Source organism: Daphnia pulicaria, chromosome 3, assembly GCF_021234035.1.
Source record: "Daphnia pulicaria isolate SC F1-1A chromosome 3, SC_F0-13Bv2, whole genome shotgun sequence".
Taxonomy (NCBI): Eukaryota; Metazoa; Arthropoda; class Branchiopoda; order Diplostraca; family Daphniidae; genus Daphnia; species Daphnia pulicaria.
The window spans coordinates 12,894,338-12,916,568 of NC_060915.1; the positions used below are offsets into that span (position 1 = coordinate 12,894,338).

At 47.6% G+C, this 22,231-nt stretch overlaps 1 protein-coding gene across 2 annotated transcripts in view; it reads right to left on the reverse strand.

Annotated features, from left to right (window-relative positions):
- Nucleotides 1-429: 429 nt before the first annotated feature.
- LOC124328483 (protein sax-3-like) overlaps nucleotides 430-22,231 on the reverse strand; it is a 41,882-nt gene continuing 20,080 nt past the window's right edge. For both annotated transcript variants that reach the window (XM_046787257.1, XM_046787258.1), the window contains 8 exons: nucleotides 16,868-17,206; nucleotides 7,001-7,178; nucleotides 5,537-5,667; nucleotides 4,594-4,880; nucleotides 2,950-4,441; nucleotides 2,760-2,875; nucleotides 1,524-2,687; nucleotides 430-1,449 (listed from right to left, as the gene is read on the reverse strand). In XM_046787257.1, coding sequence (XP_046643213.1) covers nucleotides 838-1,449; nucleotides 1,524-2,687; nucleotides 2,760-2,875; nucleotides 2,950-4,441; nucleotides 4,594-4,880; nucleotides 5,537-5,667; nucleotides 7,001-7,178; nucleotides 16,868-17,206 — 4,319 coding nt within the window. In that variant the 3' untranslated portion in view covers nucleotides 430-837. The remainder of the gene's footprint in view (nucleotides 1,450-1,523; nucleotides 2,688-2,759; nucleotides 2,876-2,949; nucleotides 4,442-4,593; nucleotides 4,881-5,536; nucleotides 5,668-7,000; nucleotides 7,179-16,867; nucleotides 17,207-22,231) is intronic.

Sequence of the window (22,231 nt, forward strand, 5' to 3'; positions counted from 1 at the left end):
TTGATGATGAAAAATGTTACAAGTTTTACAACATTCAACGTATAAAATCCGCAACCAGAATGGCGACCACACACAAAAATACTTGACGCAGGATTCGAACGAAAAGTGAACACGGGAGATTATTATTATTATTATTATTATACACGGTTAACGAGCATCGAAATGAAAATGTACATTTAGTTTTGACACAAACATTCAGTGGGCGAGATGGCGATGGGGAGGACTTCCCTAAAAACAAACCAATACACACGAATTCAAAAAGGGAGGTGAGATATGTGCTGTGTTGCCAAGTGTAGAAGTACCTTAGTTTTTTTTTCCGTCTCTTCGTCGATTTGCTTTGTTATCAAAAAGTGCGAATGGATCACATGAATATAACGAAAGCGGAGAGACAACAATAAGATACAACGTCCTGCTGTTCAAAAGTGGTCAAAAAATGAGCTTGCAAGAAAAGGAAATTGAAACGCGACCAGAGAGCAGCGCAATTAAAAGAGGATCGAACTGACACACAAAAATGGGGCAAAATTGAATTGATGGCGGTATCACAGATTAGCGGAATTCATTTATTTTTTTGTTGTTTTATTCCGCCAAATAGAATTAATAGAGCACGGTATTTTTATCTGCATCAAGAATTAAAAGATTTTATATAAAGAGTGGAGGGTGGCAATAAATTCATACAATTATAATATCAAGTAAAAGTTAAAAAAATTACTTCCACGACCATCCGGTAGGAGGCGACGATTGTGTGGGTTTTTTTTTCATATTATATTATAGTACTGTGTTGTAGCAAGATTCGCAGTAGTGACTAGTAGACAGGATGGAGAGACTGGCAGGATCCCATCAAGTCAAAGTCATTAATTGTTTCCGACGAGGCATAGGAGCGTTGGCCTGGGCCGGTGGTTTCCCGCACGGTGGCCGATAGACGACGGGACTGTTGTCGTAGACGGAAGAGGCCAAGTCGTCGCCGTCTGAATGGCTGTCGTCGTCGCCGCCATGGCTGTAATCGACTCCGTGGCCGCCGCTGATGCTGCGGCTGTAGTCGTCGACGTCGTCGTCCCAGTGGGTTGTGATGTTGTCCAGGGGATTCGATTGGTAATTCATGGGCGCCGTCGTGTAGCAGCTGCCCGGCGGGAAACTTCGCTCCGATCCCGAATCCGAGTAACCCTTGAGAGCCGGTTGATCGAGTTCCGTGTGCGATCCGGAAGTGCCGGATCTCTGGGACAGTGTCGACCTCATGGCTTTCGTCCGCCCAGTTCGGATTGCATTCCGGTTGCCATTCGGCACCGTCTCTTCTCCTCCGAGACTGACATTGTACTGAGGCGATGGAGGTTTGAACGTACTGGAGACGCCAGTCGATCCTGCAGGAGCACTACGCTTTGACAAGGCCGGACTGGGATTGGCCGAACTGAATTTCAGCGACGGTTTGACGGAATTTGGCAGCGGAAGCGATCCCTAAAAATATCGTTCAGATTTAAAAATTTAAAATTTGCGCGCTAATAGATGATTATTTAAAAAAATGTTCTTACGTCTTTGGAAGCGGAAGTGGAGCGATCGCAATTAGGTGCTGGACTAGGTGGCGGCGGATGTCTCGGTGGCGGAGGCAAAAGTTCTGCCCAGTTGGGAATTCTCTGCTGCTGTTGCAGATGGCCGTTGCCATTGCCATTAGACAAGAATCCGCTGCTATTCTTCCGACTGTGATGACTGTTGTTGTTGCTGTTGCGGCTGTTGCTCCCGCAGCCCATTCGATCTTGATGCTCGACCACGTAGCTGCCACTGCTCGAGTCGCCCGACGACTTGCTGGAATAAGGGCCGTGGATCTGCTGCTGCCCTCGCATCGACGGATTGACCAAAGTTGTGGTGGCGTAGGCGGACGGAGGCGCCTGCATCTGGGCCTGCATCAGCATCATGTTGTTGGTGTTGTTGCGACGCGGCAGGAACGAGCTGAGACTCAGTTGGCTCTGATCCGACTGGTGCTGCTGCTGCTGGGAGCCGTGCTGGTTGAGCAGCTCGGCGTATTCCGGCGGAGCGATCCCGCTGCTGCCGTACTGCTGCGGCTGTTGGGGTAGTAGCGAGGCCTGGGCTTCCAGTTCGGCCTCTTTCTGCGATGCCGAAACCGTCCCCGTTCGCGACGGATGCTGGTGGTGGTTGCCAGTGCTGCCGGAATGCCATCCGCGTGACCAGAGCAAATCCCTGGCGCCGCCGCTGCCACTGCAGACGCTGTGGAGTAAATTGCCGTCCGTTCCGCTGCCCAGCTCGACTTTCTGCACAGAGGACATGGCCTTGTTGCGGACCCATCGGCGGCGGACGATCAGGGCGGCCACCAGAAGACACAGCGTGGCCAAAAGAACTCCGCCGATGGCAAGAATGAACCACGTCTCCTTGACCATCTGCGTGGTGACTTCGCCACTGGGCGGACGATTGTCGCTGTCGAAACGAGTGAACGGATCGTCCAGGTCGGAGTCCAAATCGTCGTGAAGGGCCGGAACCTGTGGATGTTGCTGGAAGCTCAACACCTCCATGCTGAATGAGGCGGGCTCAGAAGCCGGGCCCACTCCCGCCAGAGTCCACGCTGCTGCCCGGATCGAGTAGGACGATCCGGCCACGAGATTGCCGATAATGACCGAAGTCGGAGTCGGCGGCAACGTCATGTTGGCCAATAATGTTTCCGAATCGTCCATAAACACGTAAATCTAAAAGATAAGAAACATGAATTAAAATTATTAATGGCAAAGGACCAAAAGGATTAAATTGATTTGATTTACTTGATATCCGGTGATGATTCCGTTACGTTGGTTATGCGATGGCTCGCTCCATTTCACCAAACAGCTGCTGGAATTTAATTGGCGCACAATCAGATCCCGCGGAGGTCCTTCGGGAGCTGCACAAAATCAAACAAGAAATTGAAAATTAAATCAATTCAATTTAAATTGCTGGAAGGAATGCGGAACTTACCGGCTTCCAAGGTCGTCAGCGTTTGACTGTTGGACGGCCGGCCATCGATATTCCGGTAGAACGGGACCAAGAAGAAGAGATAGCGCGTCGAGGGCAGCAAATTGGCCAGCGTGTAAGTTGAGCTGGACACGGCCGGCTGGGACACTGTGACCACTCGGAAGGAAGCCAACGTCGAGGCTGAGGATCTTTCTTGATGGATTTGATCCTCCTCTGAGCCGGAGCGTGAGCTGCGGATGGGCCGGTACCAAATGTGAAGTCCCTCGAAGGCCGACTCGGTGGGTTCGCTGCCATCGGCGCCATCTAACCAGCGCCAACTCAACCGGACCGTTGTGGCGTTGAGCGGACGGACGGGCTCCAGCCGGAGCCACGCCAGAGAAGAAGAGAGCCGCTGTCGGCCTTCCTCCAATTCCTGGATGCCGCTACCCCCCCCACCGCTGCCGACGGATCCACCCGACGGCAGAGTCGTGAACCAGGGAGACACCGGACTGGGCAGGGACAGGCCGTGCGAGTTCTCGGCTCTAACGAGCACCGCGTAGGAAGTGGTGGGTTGCAAGTCGGTCAGGACCAGCTGATCCGCTTTGAGACGACGGGTAATGATCCGCCAGCTCCGTTGGTTCGGTATCGTCGGTCCAGCCCATGTCCAGCTGTTTTCTTGATTCGAATTGGGATCGCCGCTGCTGAAGATTTCGACCGTGTAGCCCAGCAGAGGCGAGGCGCCCATTCTCGATCCGCTCTGCCAGCCGACGGTTAAAGAGTTGGCCGTCTTGTGGAGGAGCCGAGGCTGAGATGGAGAGCCGGGCAGAGCCATTGGGTCGCTGGGGCTACGCGAGAAGGCGACGTTCGAATTGCTCTGGCTGGCCACAGTTAGGGAGGCTGTCCAGGCCGCCGACTGATCTCCGGATCCGATCCAGCAGGTGTAAATTCCGGCGTCGGAAGGCTGTAGATCTTCAATGCGCAGCATGCCCGTCTCGCCGGATTGGGTCATGCGGACGGACAGGGCCAGCGGGGCGCCATCCTTCCACCACCGCAGCGGCAGATTTTGGCTGCTGGGCTCGGTGGTGCTGCAGGCCAGCGAGGCAGGCGAGCCCAGCGGTAGGGTCTGATTGGCCGGGCCGACTTCGATGACGGGCGGCGGCGGAGTCGAGACGGTGACAATCTCCAGCCGAGTGCGGGCCACCAGGCCGCCGGCCTCGCTGACGGCTCCGCACCACAGGCCGCCGGCGTCCTCTCGCCGGAGTCGGTTGATGACCAGCGTTCCGTTGCGGAACACGTTCCACCTGGCGCTGGGGCCGGAAGAGTCGGATGTCAGGAGCTCCACGTTTGAGCCAGCGCCGTCGCGGCCTTGTCCTTCCCGCTGCCAAAAGACCAGTGGGGCCGGCGACCCGTGAACTGGGCAATCTAAAAAGACGCTCTGCTCCAGGAATCCGCGCACCTCCCGCGGCAAAAAGGCCTGCCCGCTGCTGCTGATTCCGGCGCTGCTGTTCCACGTGGGCTTTAAATTATAAAAAGAAAAAACATTTTAAAACATTTGAATGATTTAAATACATAAAACCAAAATGCATAATTTTTTGTTTGAATCAAAATTAAGACGGGCGAAACATTCATGAATTCCGCCGGTGAAATGAAATATTCATGTATACATACCGGAATTAAGATGGCCAGCTGGGCCGAGGCCGAGCTGGAGCCGACCGAATTCTCGACCTCGCAAACGTAGCGGCCGGCGTCGGAGGCCACCAGTCGCTCCAGCCTCAAACTGGTTCGTGTTTGATCGTTGGAGGCCGGCCGGATCCGGTTGATTGGAATTTTGGCGCCGTCCTGTCGACGCCACTCGACGTGCGGCGGCGGATCACCCGTGACGCCGCACTCGAGACTCACTTCACCGCCCAGCAGGGCCGTCGTATCTTGAGGCGGGCGAACTATGACCGGCCGAACTGTAAAATTGGGTTAAAGAAAAATAATTTGATAATAAAACATGACACAACTGTTGAATGACGGGCTGATTCAAGACTGGGCAATATTCTTCAAGTCCAATTTGGATGAAACGGCCAGACATTTTTCTATTGGGGGGCACAGGGGCCTATAGATTCAATATAATTCCATTGCGTCATCTGGGCGCAATGGATTTTGAACTGTAGAGAGAGTAGTTCAACAAATATGAATTGGTGTGGACTCTTGTGCTGCATCAATCCGCTCGGATGCATTAGTCGCAAGTATATTTCCCTTCCCGCCATCAAAGTATGTACACACACACAGAGAGAGAGAGAGCTGCTATTATTATTGAAATATGAGAAATCCAATTTGACTCATCTCACATCATTCAATATTTTTCTACATCTTTTTTCCTCCACTATAGGGCAGTCCCCCTGGAACGCTGAAAGTCACCCATCCCATCCTCCTTTTATTCCTCTTGATCCGCAGTGGGTGGTAGGCATGTAGGAGACACAAGAGTGGGCTCTTCTTCCATGTGGATAGATAGAAGATCAATAGAGGAATCGATAGAATGTGTCCGGGATGAATCATATCAAAACGCTGGTGTGTGTCATCCCTGGTGGTGGTGGCAGTACAACAAAAGCAAAGTCTCACATACCGTGAACCGATAGGAGAACGGCGGCCGTTTCTCTGGTGGCCACGACGTTCTGAGCCGAGCACTGGTAACGGCCCTCGTCCGACGACATGAGTTTGGCAAAGATCAGGTTTCCATTTTCGTCCATCCGGATTCTAAGAAAGAGCAGAGACAACAACAACAACAACCAAAACAGTTAAAACAAGTTAAAACACATCTATAGGTAACAAAGTCACAAACAACAAACAAACACGAAATAAATATCATCTAGTCCCATCGTAGAGAGATTCAACACGCTGGCCCGCGTTCTATTTGTTGATTTAGCCAGGTGTGTATGTGTTTCAAAGTCGGAATGAGAAACTGGAAGCTCAATATGTCGTTTTATTTTTCTAGACCTGTGCTACTACACACAGTCGACGCAAAAGCTAGTCGTTGGGCCTTTTTTCTATAAATAAAGAATTTGGGGGCCCGTTTCTCTCTCCCGTTTGAAATAGAAATTCCGGTCGGTCGCTTTTGATCGCTGGGTCATTTCGATGTGCTGTACTAGACTAATACTAAAGGGAGTAGGGGGGGAATGCTGGGCCGTACACACACACACTAAAATAGAACTGGGCATTGAGATCTGGGTTTTTCTTTCCTGTTTGGACAAACAAAACAAAATAACAGGCGAACGAATTGATGTTGTCAAAAGGGTGCCGACGCTCGCCAGTTTTCTGAACGACTTGTCTAAGTTGGGTTAATTGAAAAAACTTCATTTTTCGATTGCTTTCCTCCCATCCGACTCGATTTCACGCTTGGACATGGCCAGCGCAAACGAGGGGATTCACTCTATTCTTTTAAAAAAGTCTCGTGTCGGTTGCAACGCATGAAATAAGAAATCGTACGACAGTTTGCGGATGACCGCATATCAATTTCTTCTGAGAAAAAAGAATAAAATGGGGAAACTTGGCTGGTTAAGACTGCCACTGTCGGCGTGTATAGGTGCAACACTATAGAGAGAGAGAAGAGAATTTCCTATTCTTTTTTCTGAATACGGTGGGAACCTTTTTTATTTTATTTGACTATTTTTTAAAACATGCGAGAAAGGCTCAGCCGGCCCGTTTCTGATCCAACATGTATAAAGAGAAGAGAGAAAGAAAATGAATAACCAAACGCGGACCACATCCGGTGCAAAGCTATGCGGATCAAAACTTTCAAGCCAAACCCAGCACGGCGCACGGTGTTCAGTTACTAGACGGGCTAAACCATAACAACAACTTTTTCCTTCATCTTTTGTTTTAAAAAAGAAAAAGATGAAACATTTGAAAGATATCGAGGTAATAAGAACCAAAGTATATCGAAAGAAATAAATATTAATGGAAGCAGTTTGGTGCCCATCAGACTGGGGAAAAAGAAAAATCCTTTTGGCCAGTCATTTTTTAAAAGTTATGTAAAGTAGTTTAAGAAGCTGGCCGTCTACAACACTGAAATAAATAAATAAATAAATACCTGGAAGAATGATCGCGCTGAGGTTGTCCAACTGCGAGGTTGTCCAGCGGCTGGCCGTTCTTTTTCCAGCGCACCTGCGGCTCAGGATGTCCGCGAGGCGGCTCGCACTCCAACGTCGCTGGCTCGCCAAGAATCCCGCGCGTCGCCAAAGGAACCGTCCGGAATTCCGGATGCAAATCTATAAAACAAAATAAAATGGGCGAGGTTAATTTATTGTTTCAAACTAAAATTAAAAAAGTCAAATAAATTCGGCTAACTAAAGCCAAAAAGAAAACAGATGAAACCAACATGACAATAAGAGTCTCATTAAAAGATACGGAAGAGTAGCGCCGTCAATCCGGAAGGAAAGAGAGAGCAGCCAGTGGGGGGTAAATAGGCCGGGAGCGATGGAAGCAAAAGAAAGAAAGACCCAAAATTGAGTGAGAGGATCTCTGATGTTGTGCACTCAGGAAAAAGATGTCCCCAACGAAGGTTGTGTTGCCGAAGAAAAGTGACTTAACGATCCTCTTTGGTTTGTTCTGTTTGTCTTGTGTGTGTGTGTTCTTTGATCCTGCGCAGCGATACACATACACAGCTGAAGGCACTAAGCTAAACCCGCCAGCCAGCCAGCAGCTCCTGATGGTCGTCATCATCATCAGCAGCCGTCACATATATATACGTATACAAGCATTTGATATGTAGACGGGGGCACACACACTCACGGGGGTACGACACTCGCCATGCTGCCCGTCTGCTCCGGCGATCCATTAAAATAAAGGCAGAGCAATAAAGAAGAGAAGAGAGAGAGAAAAAGGGATTGAGAGATGGGCCAGCACAGCACAGCACAGCCAGTTGGCTGCTGGGGGGAAGGATATTTACGACGACGACGTCCGGATCCTCTGCTGCTGTGGGGTCCGTCTCATATTTATCGAAACATGGCAGCTGTTGCGACAGCGTCGAGTGCTATGTGTGTGTGTGTGTGCGCGATATATCTCCGTATATAGTCTATACGCGGGATGGTGACTGTGTACTTGATCCCCACATCAGTAATGTCGAGTAATGGGTCGCCCGGTTGTTTTCTCTTTTCTTTTTTAGCCGGGCGAGAGAGTCAAGTTCAGCCATCCGGGGAGCACAGCAGCAGCAACACGACCAACCCGTTGGCGGTTCGCTGCATTAGCCATCCGATGAACCGTTTTGTCCTTCTTCCCCATCGACTGGCGAAACTCTACACTGTGTCGTTGCTCAGCTCTCTGCACTTATCGTCAACGGTAACGACTCTGCGGCGATGACTGCTGATCGTAAAGAAGAAAAACGGCCGCAGAGAAAATGCGACAAGAGTCGAGCGCCAGTCAAATTTGTCAATTGGCTATTATCGAGGCAACAACCTTTTCTCTTCTTCTCTTTCTGCTGTGTGGGGGCCCTTGCTGCTGCTCATTATTATATAATATGACAGTTGCAGCTGCAGCCCAAACTTTGGCTGGCACTGCCTTCGGTCTAAAAACGGACGGGCTCACCATAAAAAAAGAAAGAAAAAGGATTGAAATAAACCAAAAATGAAACATGGGTTAGTTAGTTGCCCATGTTGAGCCAACATCTCACAGCCTCTTGACACACAACAGCACTGCTCTGCTCTGCATTTTCCTCAAGTCGAAAATTCAATGAAGGTGGACGGATGCTAATCTCTAAGCCCAGGTTTTTTTTTCCTATTCCCATCACTCCCAAATGAGGTGGTAATAAATCATGGCCCATCTTATCGAATCTTCATACCTGCAGCAACAACCCAAAGGGACGAAGAAGAAGAAGAAGAAGAAGAAGCCCAAAATAGGAAGAATGATAACAGCCAACACTGCAGAGGAATGAAAAGATAAAAACCCCAAAAGACTCGGTGTGTCTCTTCAATGGCCAACCAGCAGAGAGATAACAACCAACAAAAAGGGACAAAGCATTCGACAGCTCACACACAACCAACCCAAAAAGAAAAAAAGAAAAGAAGGAATTTGACAAAAAAATTCAACTCTAAAATAAATAAAAAAATGTCGTTGACGGAAAGGTTTGTCGTCAGCCATTGCCGCCTCATCCCATCAATGCGCTTCTGTTCATTAGAGTCTGACCGGCAAAAGATAAGATATGGAAACTGCGAAAATAGAACAACGTGCCCATCTCCAGCCGTTGGTCCAGCTGGACGCCAGAGATTCAGGGGTGGGAAAAAAAAGGAAATTGCAAAATTTGAAATCAAATTCCCCCAGCCGGTTGTATCTAAAATGTACACTCCCCTAATGGGCCAACAAATTTATTGAAAAATGGGACGCGCTTATTGCGCAAAAAATTGAAATTCAAAAGAGAATAGGAATTTCCTGTGACAATTCTAAACGACGCTGCATCTCGTCTGCTGGCGGATCAACCTGACAGACACACCCACGTTTCATGACTCTCTAAACATGTATAGGCACCTTGAGATGATTATTCATGAGGATTTGTCGACTAGTAATAATCGTCATCCATGTGAGCACGTTGGAGAGATGAGCGCAATTCTCCTGGCGTCGCTTGAGCGCCAGACGACGAGGCCATCAACAGTTGCAAGGGAATTGAACGGTGTGATGGTCGGTGTGACGAGATAAATACCTGACACGCTTCTCCAATGAGCGATGCATGCGCGGCGCGTTATTTTGGCAAAGAACAAGGTTTCACAATCAACGCGGGAATAAATGAAGAGCTCAGCAGCGGACGACCCATCCATCACGTACGGCAGTTGCCCGTTTAATCCGATTAGCTCATTTTCTTCTTCTCTTCTTCTGTCCGTCTCGGGAGATTGAGTCACTCAAGTTGGGAGAAACGGCGCCGTCCCGGTAGATTTGGGTGGGGGCGACGCTGGGCGACGTTGCCGGGGGGGATACGGCGACGCGTCTGTCGGCGCGTCTGGCTCACATCCAGACAATGACAAATGAGGTTGTCCATATTATAAGATGTATAGACACACACACACACATATTCCGGCGGCTTATATACATGTGAGCAGCAGCAGCGTCGTCATCCATCGTTTCAAGGTTCTCTCTCTCTCTCTCGGCCAGCGCCATCCATCGCATCCGCCGGCGCTTCGACTGACGCTGCCGCCGCTCGTCACAACTGGCTGCCGCCGCCGGACGACCAGACTTGGAACGACATCAAAGCGCGTTTTCATTTTCATTTTCATTTTATTTTTAAAAAAAGAAAGAAAAGAAAGAAATTACACACATCCATCGTGCGCGCTCTTTTTTTTACCTGGCGCCCCGGCAGTCATCTAAATCCGTCGAATTTCACATCCATTACGCAATAGTCGTCGTGAAATGAAATGCAAAAACGAAACAACAAAGCGAGAAGAGAGAAGGACTGCCGGACAGCATGAAAGTATATCGATCCGTTTGCTACATACATTCAACTCGAGTGCCATTGTGTGTCGGTCGTGACATCGTGTGCCTGGCAACTTTGGCTGTACAGTCTAGGAGACGGACGGACGGACGGACGGACGGGCGAAAGAAAAGAAAGAAATATATAGAGTGGACTAGAGAGATGATTACCTTCATTATCTGGGCCCCCATTCCACTAGCTATGTGTGTTTGTGTGTGTGTGTGTGTGTGCGTGTGTGTACATACTTGTGTGTCGTCCCTACTCTCTCGACGTCTATTTGTATATCTACGTCTAGTATTTATGTTTATGTGTGTACGTGCGGAGATGGGCCGGCGAGAGCTTTTCATTCCGACGCCCGACACACACACGAAATATCTACGAAGGGGGGAATGACTTTTTAAAAAACCCAAATAGACCCTAAATATCTTTCCTATTATTGGGTTTTGCGGCTGGGGAGAGAAACTGGACGTGAGAGAATCGGAGATTTCCTGAAACACACACGACTGGCAATTAACAAGAGAGCGCGAAAAAGATAAACATAATAAACAAATAAAACGACAACATTTTCCGTTAAATATCTTGGGCCCTTTGATCGTCAAACGTCCGCTAACGACGACGGTGGGACTCTAAGTTTCTCTAATCCAGTTTTGAAGAAAAAGGGCTAGACGGAAATAGGAGCGGCTGATGAGTTGACGTAGAGGACCATTAGTGCCAACGTCATATAATTTAGTAGACCAGCCAAAGTCCCTGTGATGGGCGCACGCGCATTGCTGGACTATAATAATACACACGGGATATAATTAAAAAAGAAATGGGGAACTGGTGATCGTTTGGCATGGGCTCGCACGATCGGTCGATGGGTTCCACAGTTTCTCCCCTAGCCAAGATGTTTCTGGCCGTCATTTTCGCTCGTTTTCTCCCGACAAATGACGGGTGTTAATGGGCCGAGTCCGTTGGTTTTGGGGGGTAAATAGACGAGGGGGTCTTTTTTCGAAGAAGAAGAAGAAGAAAAAGTTGTGATGATATTCCAAGAAGAAAATGGGGCCTCCTATTTTTCTTCTGGCTAGTAGACAATTAACAGCCGTTAAATTGACTTGTACTCTGCGGTGTCTCTCCAATCTTCTTCTTCTCTTCTTCTTTATCTTTCTGACTAATTTTTCTTTTCTTATTGCCTCTTTCTCTCTCCTTCCTTCCTTCCTCTCTGTAGGAGGTAAGAGTTAATAGGCCATCGCCAGCTTGGTTATTTTCTCCGCTGGAACAATATCGCCGACTGGGCTATTCCCTTTTCCCCATTGCGCAGCACAGTTTAACAAACTGGGGACTTATTTGAAAAAGTCTGACTCTATTTAGTCTTTTTACCGCTGAAGGACATGCACCTGTCTATTTAGGCGTACAGCTGTTTTTGTTTTTAATTTCCCCCTTCATTTGGGAGTAAAGAAAATCGACAAACGGTTGGAAAAAAAGTTTTCTCTAGTCTCTACGGGCGGATAACAAAGTCGTTTGGGAAGAAAAAGGCAAAATCGAGCCAATAAATCTTGAGCGATTCCGATCACCCGAGTCGATCGGCATCTTGTCGTTTCTTTCCCATCTGCAAAACGGGTCTATTTTTTCTTGGTCTTCTTCTTCCACGGCTGGACAGCACAGCCGGCCCTTTAAAAGTCATTCGTCCCCAGCAGAAAAAAAGTAAAAAAGGCCCATTCGATGTGAGGGCCATTAAAAACCCAAAACGAAATAAAATCGTGGGGGGAAGAAAGACATAAATGTACACTATATTACACACAGCACGCCGGATAGAGGATAAGAGGAGGAGGACAAAGCGGCCTATAGCCCAGCATTTATATATCGGGGAAATGTGATTCGGGATACACGTCCTTAAGCGTCTGGCGGCAATGAAACACAACCGAGGATGAAAGATTAGAAAGAATATAGAGGAGAGCAACAGCGATAAAATAAAAAGAAATCCCCCCACCATAGATACATTACAGCTTTATATATACGGCCCATCCACAAGTTATACTATTTGGTTGTTTTTTTCGTATAGAAGAGAGCCGACACACGTTGAAATATGTATCCGCCACGCCATGCCACATGAAAGTCCGCGATAAAATTGGTGATGGGGGGATTTGCGTCCGCGTGTAATAGATGCGTCTGGGCGCTGTGATCTGATAGATTTTTCGGCTGGCTATTTTACTACATGCAACCGCAAACACGTTGCTGATGAGGGGAGGGAGGGAATTCAATTATACTTGCTGCTTGGCGCTATTTATGTTTTGAATTGTTTACACACGGGATTTACGATTGCGCTTTTTCAAATGGGTTTTTACGAGGCGTCACTTGGCGCCAGAACTTTCCTATTCTCTTCCTCTTTCAAGCGTATAAGAGAATAGCAAAAGTAATAAGGAAAAATTCAATCAATAAAATGACGAGTTGGTTAAATTACATTAGATTATAATAGATATAAAGGGGAGCCTTAATATTTATTATTGTCATTCATTGCGTCGAACTGTGCGGAATCGATTCGTCGTGGACAGTTGTCCAAATCGATAGACCCCCGATAACATCCGAAACGAGAGACCATCTGAACCAATACGGCAAACTTATTTCTATTATAATACCATGGATTATATGTACACATATCATCTTGATCGTCATCATCGAGCTGCTCCCCTTATATCATCCACAGAGAGTATATAAGAGGAGAAAGTGTCTTTTGTGTGTGCTGCTGCTGGTCATGTCTATTAGTTGCATTCAGAATATATAGACTTGTGTGTACACAGAGAGAGAGAGTGTCATTGCAATCTGCAAACCCCAAACAATCACAGCAGCAGCGCCAGCTTGGTTATATCAATTATTCATCTGGGTGAAGGGGGGGGGACACCCACAAGGAGGGTAAAAGTCGAGAGAGGGACACAACTTGGCTGGACTTGGAGGAGCCCCCCACACACCAAATAATTCTCTCTCTCTCTGTCTGTGTTTCCCTAAATTTTTCTTTCAAATGAAAATCCCGGCTGGGCATGTTGCTGGACTGCCGCTGTGCACGGGTGCAACAAAACAACAGCAGCAGCGGCGGCCAGCTGTTTTGTTTGGCGTGCGCGTGTCACATGTACACATTCTGGTGCCCAGACGATCATAAATTGCCAGCCAGGATATACAGACACACACACCTCTGACATTCGCCAAACTTTTGAGATGATTGCGCATTCAAACTTGTTGATAATAATCGATTGACGGCATAAATAATTAGACACAGGGCGCACTTTGACAGTGACGTAATATCAAAGAGAGGCCCGCGATGTAATGTGAAACGTTTGAAAGTTGGCAGCGGGGGAGCAAACTTGTGAGCTGTTCCGTCAATCCCGAAACTTGCGTGATTGACAAACCCGACCCCGTCGTCTTTTCAAAGTGTTAAATTGGGTTTGAGTCGAGAGAAACTTCTGTGAAAACCTTTGATCTCCCGACCGAGGAAGGCGCTGCTGGGTGGGCGGGAATAAGAGATGGGCGGGCAATTAGGGCGGACGAAATCAAACTCTCAGGTGTACATACAGTAAATCGAGTGAGCCCATCAGCGACATGTTACTTGGCCCAGGGTTATTCACCTTCTATATAAAGAGACGGGCGGCAAAAGAAAAAAGAAAAAACAAGCGCACGCGCGGGATAGAAATAAGAAAAATAAAAATAAAAAAGGAGGGCGGTCGTGTCACAAGCGGCTGACAGCCTCCCGTTCGCTTCGTTCGCTTCCCTTTTTTCTTCTTTCTTGTGTTTGGGGATGATCACGTTTTGGCAGACACCTCGTCTTCCTTCCTTCTTTTGCCTTGACGAGATGATTGCTGTTTGGCTGGAATAGGGGCAGTGCTGCACGACAAGCCCAATCCCTCCGGCGTACCAAACTACATCACACTCCCGTCTAACTGCTGCCCAAAAGGATCTTTTAGATTTAAACGGCCAGGAAAAAACTTGGTCTCGATTGAGTTTTGCTTCGGTAGAAAATACCCAAAAAGTTTGTATTTTATTTTGGACGCCATCGGCACACGCACAAGTTGGGGGTAAATAAAAGAGTCGAGAGTTGCGCGCACTGCAATTGCCGAATCTCCCATAAAAGTCTGTTGGTACTGGTCTAATCGCATTATCTATAGACTAACGAAATTCCTTTCCAACCTTCTGTTTTGTTTTATCGGTATATGGGAAAGTTGGGAAAGAGAAGAGTAATCAGAGGGTCGGACAGGTCGGTAGTTTGATGAATGTCGGCACAGCACACGCGTGCGGTCAATATTCTCTAATAATAGATGACGCGACGGGGAAAAACGGGCGATGATAGAGACGAGAGATTGTGCGGGGCCGTTAGTTTCATTTTTTGGCGAGAGCCCTGGTCGGCTGGGCTGGCGGTCCAATCATTCCCGACTCTTTAAATATTTTCCTCCTTCATTCCTTTGGGCCAAATGATGAATGTCTTGTCTGTCGACCGCGTCGCCACGTCTATTCCCCCTTATTTTTTGGGCCGTGATCGGTCGTGATCAAAAGGCGAGATGAGGTCACGAATCCAATGAAGAAAAAAGGGGGAAAGAATAGAGGCGCGCGCGCCCAGTTGTCGAAACGATAGGCCGGCCCTTGCATAACTCTCTCATTCAAATTAGACGCGGACACGGCACAATATACAAGGGCGGCCAGGGGGCGCTGACACAAAAGAGAGAAAAAGAGAGATAGGAAACAACTTATCTCTCTACCGATTGCTGCCCCTTTCGTGAAGGGGGAAAAGAAAAGAAAAGAAAGAAAAGATCCCGATGATATGCAACCGAAACGGGCACCGGGGTCATCATCAACAGCCGAGCCTTACACACATTTCTTTCTATACCCTCCTCCGCCTGTTATTTAGACCCATAGTTTCTCTTCAAGATATTTTTTCTCTTTGAGTTTACCGTTTAGGGGGCCGATAACGATCGTTACATGTCCTCCTTTTTGATTGTCTTTTTCGTTTTTTTTTTTAAATAACACCCGAAATGGGACAGGGAAATGAGAAGAGAAAAACACGCCGGAGACGATAGTGTTGATTTTATTAAAAGATTTTTGGGTTGTTTCCCTGTTTTAACTGCTCAAGTCAAGGAAATAGCCAACCGAGTTCTTTTTTCCCACAGAGCCCACACGGCCATGTGTCTGAATGGACTGGCCGAAAAATGTGAGTCTATCCCCCCCTTCTTTGAAATGAAATGCTGGTGGTGGTGGAGGGGGGGGGGGGATGTGGCCAGCGTGTGTACAAGAAGATTTAAGAGGCGTGACGACCGAGTCCACGTAGTGGAACCGACCCCGAAAATTCTCTCACCTGGACCCAGCCGAGCGCATCTCTTTTTCCCTCTCACTTCTTCTTCTACGGATGACTATTTTATTTTATTCTTTTCCTTTTCAGATGTTACGTGGAAATCTAATTGCCGGGATGATCAAGAACTCTCATTGCTAACCGACTGGCCACTGCTAGAGCTGGGCCCATAAATCGCTCGGCTATTTCACACGTTGCACACACGCGCACCTGTCCCCTGCGGTCACTGATCTTAATGGGCCGTCGACTCTCTCTCCATTTCTCCTTACGGACGAAATCAAGCGGCAACCCTGGGCGCGCGCAAAAAAATAAATATAACCGGACCGGACTTTCTCCTACATAACGAAATTTGACTGCTAGCGTTGCCTATACGGTCGAGATGCCAGCAATGAAATATATTATGGCCACCGGCTCGAACGTGAACAATACCGGCACTTTTCTCGCCAGACCATCCGCAACAGACACAGACACACAAACCAACGTCAGACGAACAAACAAGATGGGGAAATCTCTTGATCGGCGGCGGTTTTCTTTTTCCGTCGTCCAGCCATTTGAAAAATGGCTGAGGGGAGGTGATGGGTTTAAAAAAGTTGATTGTTATCGCATCTCATTAAAGTCGGTTATTCGTCGCTGCCCAGGGATTCCCTTCTTCATGCCGGGCAGCCGCTGGATGGCGTCAACGTCCTTAAATTCCTCCAGTTGGAAGAATGGAAGAACACTACGCAACATGCAGCAGCACAGAAGCGTTTTTTGATTTCCCCCCATCGACATTCTTTCGCCTTCCATCTTGTCTCCCGAAATGCTATTATTTATTCATTCAAATTTCACAGCATCAGGCTCCCGGATCTTTTCTCTTCATCTCTACTCACGCAAACGTTTCTCTCTCTTCCTCATTGGCCAGCCATTAAATGACGTCCCACTCTCCACTCGTGCTCAACAATTGACCACCAGAGTTCACCCAACTGGTCAGTAGCCCGTTGCGTTTGATTCGGGAGCCGAAAAAATAAAAATTTGATCTAACGAATCCCGACATTCCCCCCAAATTCAACTTCTATTCACAATGAAAATCTTATCCAGCAGCAGATGGGCAATCGCCCATTTCTCACGATCGTAGCACGCGGGAATAAAGTCAAGAAAGAAGGAAGGGAAAAACCAACAAAGGATAAATTGAAAATGAGATTCGACACGGCACTTACATGCGACGGTGAGAGTGGCGTTGCGTGATCGGGACGAGCCTTGCGGGTTGCGAGCCAAACACCAGTAGAGGCCGGCGTCGCTTTCCTTGCGTCCGTGAACGACACGGAAGAAAAAGAGATCGCCGCCCGGCAGCATCACCCGGTGGCTATTGCCTCCACCTCCTCCGCTCTTGCTGTGCTGCTGCTGCCCGTTGGAGCTGATGATGAGCTCGCCGTCGCGGTACCATTCGATGGTCGGCGCCGGACTGCCGTCGGCCGAGCACTTGAGCGTCACGGGATCGTTGCGCGCCACCGTCATGTCCGTCGGGTGTTCGGTGATGCGCGGTGATCGCATCACGCCTACATGCCATTACAATAAGAAAAAGTAAAAATAAAAAAGATGAATAGATATTTATCCGTTATGCCACTTGAATCGTTCACGAAACCCCCAAGAAAAAATAAAATTTAAACACGAATGCGTTGGCGCATGAAACGGCCAAAATGGAGATGGATTGCCGCCATCTTCAAATGACAAAAAACTCATTTTTTTTTCATATCCATCAAAATGATCAAGTTGGCCATTTTCCCCCAATTTTTTTGGCCCAACAGCCCGGAATCAACTTGATTGAAAAGATACGACGACGATGGATTGGATGTTTACTTTTCTCTATAGGTACTCTGCACTTTTCATTAGTCGGCATTCAATCAATAATCGAATTGAATGAAAGCTACAAGTTACACCATGTACGAGTTCTCTTTTATTTCGTATAGTTTCGGACAAAAGAGAGTCGGGAATATAGGACTCAATACTCAATAGTCGAAACATGTTTGGAACTGTAAGGGGGGCCTCTGTCGAGTGTAGTAGTTGTACAGATATATATTACCAAGTTGAAAACATCTGCTGTGCCAGCACTCTATACACTCGGATGATGAACCTCTCCTCGTCGTCGTCGACTCCACCCCAAACACACAAGAGAAGTCGCCCAGTTCTCTTCTCTCAAACAGTCCCAACTGACTTCATTCATCACGACGACAGGGAGGGGGGGGGGCCCAGCCAAGGCTATACACGATGATGTTGCGTGTGTGTCCGTGTGTATAAATATACACCGGCGCCTATTTCTTCTTGTTGTGCTGCCTCCTCCTCCTCCTCCCTTGTCGTCATCGATTTCACGAGACCCTCAACCCCTCCACCTCTCAGCTGTAAAAATGCACGACGACGGTTTTTCTTTCTCTTCTTCTCCGACCATAACCGATTCATCCCCAGTTCGTTCCACCCCACACACTTTCTCCCCCCCACTTCAACTTTTCTCCCAATAGAAGAAGAAAAATCGTAATAATAACAATGTCTAGTAATAACAGTTCGATATTGAGTGTGTGGGTTATTATTCCTTCCAGGTGAGGTACTCGACAAGAGGTAAAATATATCAAGAGGGATCCTATAGGAAGAATAGAAGAAAAAAGTCGTTTGAGGGCCGTCACCTCAGTACAGACAACTGGGAGATATGCGTGTGTATTATTCGGCCAGCGGGAGAGTCGCGACTCTCTCTTGTATTATCTTCTTTTATGTCTATGTGTGCGTGTCCGATATGTTCCAGGGAAAAGAAAAATACTCCTGGACGAGAAATAGGGAGAGAGAGAATGAATGAGCTGCTGCTGCTGGCCCCTTTATACCTGGAAGTGAACAACTTGCGCATTTTCGAACCTTTTTTATTTTACTTTTGTCCGCGCCCGATTTTTGTTCAACATGAGGATAGATCCAAAAAGAAAGAAAGAAAAACTCTCCAGATTTTTACTTTTTTCCTAGGCACTGGAGAATGGCATTCCATTGAAAGGGGTGCTGGCTGGCTGGATTGTCAGTTGCCATCGTCATTTGCTCTTCTAGTACCGACCGCTATATGGCTTCTACCACGTTATATAACTCGTCTCTTCTTCTTTACGTCGTGTGGTTGTTCTCTCTCTCCCTCGTTTAGTTTTTCGCCCCCCGTCTCCTTCCGACCTGAAAATGGTCCGCATTCACTCCCAGACACTTTTTTTTACTCTAAAAGGTGGTTGTGCTCGCTAACAATAAAACAAGTATACCAGTTCTCCATTTTTTAATGAAGCAATTCATTGCTGTATACAAGGCCAGGTATATAATCCAAGCACACACACACACCGAAATGTGTGTAACGCATTGAACCGTAAACGAGGGTGTTAAACGATCACGGCCACCTGGGCAATAATAATAGAAATAGCCTCTATCTTTCGACGTGTCACATGCAGAGCTCCTCCGGCAGAGACATCTGCAGTTGCACAGTGTTGTGGACGGTATCGTGAGAGTCTTGGGTGGGCTCCTATATAAGAAATGCGCACTGTATACAGTACCAGTCGATCTTCTGGATGTATCGATCTGATCCGAAACATTAACAAGACGACGGCCATGATCTCACGCATCATCGTTCCTCCGACAGTTGCATTTTCGTCTCAAAATATCAAAAAATTCCAAAAATAGAAGGAGAGCTGGCCGGCGTGACACTTGGGCGGCCGAGAGAAGCAGACGACATACAAGTACAGTTCCCCCTACCCGCTATATGTACAGTATCTAATATGATCTGCATCGATTTTTGCACTATCTTGAAGGAAGAGCGAGTAGTAGGAGCAGCGGATCGATAATATCGAGTGGCGATGCCAACACGATCCAGTAGCTCCTATACAAGTAAATGAATCGATGAACAGACACATGAGAGACTAGACACAGACGACGACAGCGCAATTAGACGCTCCGTTTCTCTCTCGTTTCTCCCATTCGACTTTTGGCACTTTTGTCTTTGTGTCTCTGTCCCCACCCACAACCCCCACCGATGCAATCGATTTCCTTCGACTCACTTACGCACAACACCCACCCACCCACCCATCTAGTCGGTTTCAACAATCAAATATTTACATCAATAGGCAGAGAGATGTAGACTTTGGCGGAAAAAGAATGTTACAGGGGGGGTCTACGACGACACCGGAAGATGTACCGAAGAAATCGTGAGCTGGGAATGGAATCAATTCAATTCACGTCGTGTTAGTCACAGTCGACAGTTGATCGGTGCATGTACACATTTCCGGTAATGTACTTTGAATGTGTAGTAGACGGATGAATGCGACCAATGCGCATGTCGTGCCATATAGAACCCAATTTTCCCTCGAGAGAATCCGGGACGACCAAAAAATCGGTACACGGTACATTAGACCAAGGGTGCGAACGGCCTCTCTCCTCACGATATCGCCCAGATAAAAATAAAAATAAACAAAATCAGACGACAATTCGATGGCGTCATTACAATTGGAGGAATGAGCCACTGCCATTTATATTAGCCAATTTTCGTTTTTTCCTAAATGAAACAATTTCACAATCGGTGGTCTATTGTTCGGACGATGTAACGACAACAGGAAGACAAATTATACGACCCATGTTTCTTTTATTTTTTAAATATCATTTTATTGAGACGAGGGGGCCAAGTCGTGAGCTCATATAAAATATCGCCCAACCCCACCCACTATACCCCATTTGGTGCATACGTGTGAGACAGAAAGTCAACGCCATCGGTCACCATCGCGACGACGGAGCTATTGATATTCCAAGGCAACCCACAAACACACACGCCCCTTGTGTAGCACAGCACGGCAATTATTGCGTGTGCCACACAAGCACGTCGTTCGATGTAGTATATACATTCTCAAAAAGCTATACGGCAATCAGAGTCTAACCTTTTACACGACCACACAAAAGAGAGAAAGAAAAACGCAGCTCGTCGTTCCAACACCAAAATGCATTTTTTTGTTGCCATTAGACACGCGCCCATGTCGATGTGTGTGTGCCTTTGATTAGCTATGCCTCCGTTACCAACAGCTGGCTGCTTTTTTACAGCAGACGAGCTGTCGCTCACATTTATTCACAGGAGTTATTTATGGATGTATCGACTAGACATGTAGATTCTCCCTCTCTCACACATACTCTCACTCTGGTGTGTGTGTGTGTGATCCGTATGCAGATGAATTATTCAGTTGCGTTCAACTCACGCCGGGCTGCTGCTGCTGCCCATCCGGTCGGCACATGATTCATATCTACAATAGACGTTGGCCCAGTGGCGCAACCTTCCAACAAAATTCGTCCAGCCCCAAAAAACACTTGATAATTTCGTATAGGCAAATTGCAGAAAAACAAAAAGAGACTTGGCCATATAGATGAAGTTGGAGTGTTGAGAATTTGCATTGGAAATGAAACGACTGTAGAGAGTTAGCCTTGTTCTATAGGGGGGGATAGTATGCATAGATAGAGACCCGCCCATTTCCTTCACGCCAAGGCACCCCCCACCAACTCTCAATTGCAATAAATCAGGAGCAGCAACAGCAACAGAAGAGGAGGTTCGTGGAATCTCGGCTCGTTCCCAATCAGACGAGAGCAGACAGCTCACGAAGAAAGATATCCAAGAGTGAGGTACGAGCAAGAGCCTCAAACGTCTTGATTTGGGCCTACAGAGAAGAAGACTAAAGGCATTTCCGCGTGCCAATTGTTTTGGTAGTTTACCGGTGAAGTCAATTCGAGCCGAGTTCTGCTGTTGCTATAGTCCCGTGCCAAAAAGTAAAAAGAGTTGGAAGAAGAAGAAGAAGAGGGGACCCGTCGCAGTTGGTTTGACGGAGTGATGACCGTTTCTCTGCGCTTGTCACCTCGAGTCTCCCCGTCAGAGCGTCACGACACATTTCCAGGGTGGCAGCAGCAGAGAAGGGGCTGGGCACGGCTCCACCACAGCCGATATATATATCAATAGCACAAGAGTTATATAACTGCTGCTGGGCATATTTGTATTCCCAACTCGCTTAGCAGCTCACGGCCAGCTAGACCTCCTCTCCCCCCTACCATCGTGCAAACGGACGACCGACTAATATACGAAGTGTGGAAATGAGGAAAGATGGAGAGGGGAGACTAGACAAAGAGCGAAAAAACGTCAAAGAGACAAGAGAAAATAAAACAAACAGGAAAAATTGGGGAAGAAAAAGGATTTTTTTTTTTAGCTGGGCTGGCCGCCCCCCTGTACGTTCACTTGGGCTGTTGACATTCCAAACGCGGTCCCGAGCTCCTGGTCCGTTCACGTTTTTCTTTTGGGCCCGCCACCCTTCTTTCGAAGTTGTTTGGTTCTTAATGACTTCTTCACTTTGGCTCGGATGCAGAAGAGCATGTCGCGTGTCAGCTAACGACTTGCGTTGGGCAGAGAGATTCTCTGCTGGCGCACACAAGAGGCTCAACACACAAAAGTGGCTAAAGTAGAAGAAGAAGAGGAGAGAAGAAACGGGCTGATTTGTTGGTTGCTTCTACCATCTGATCCCTGAAACCCAGTCCCCGACCCAGTCCCGAAAAAA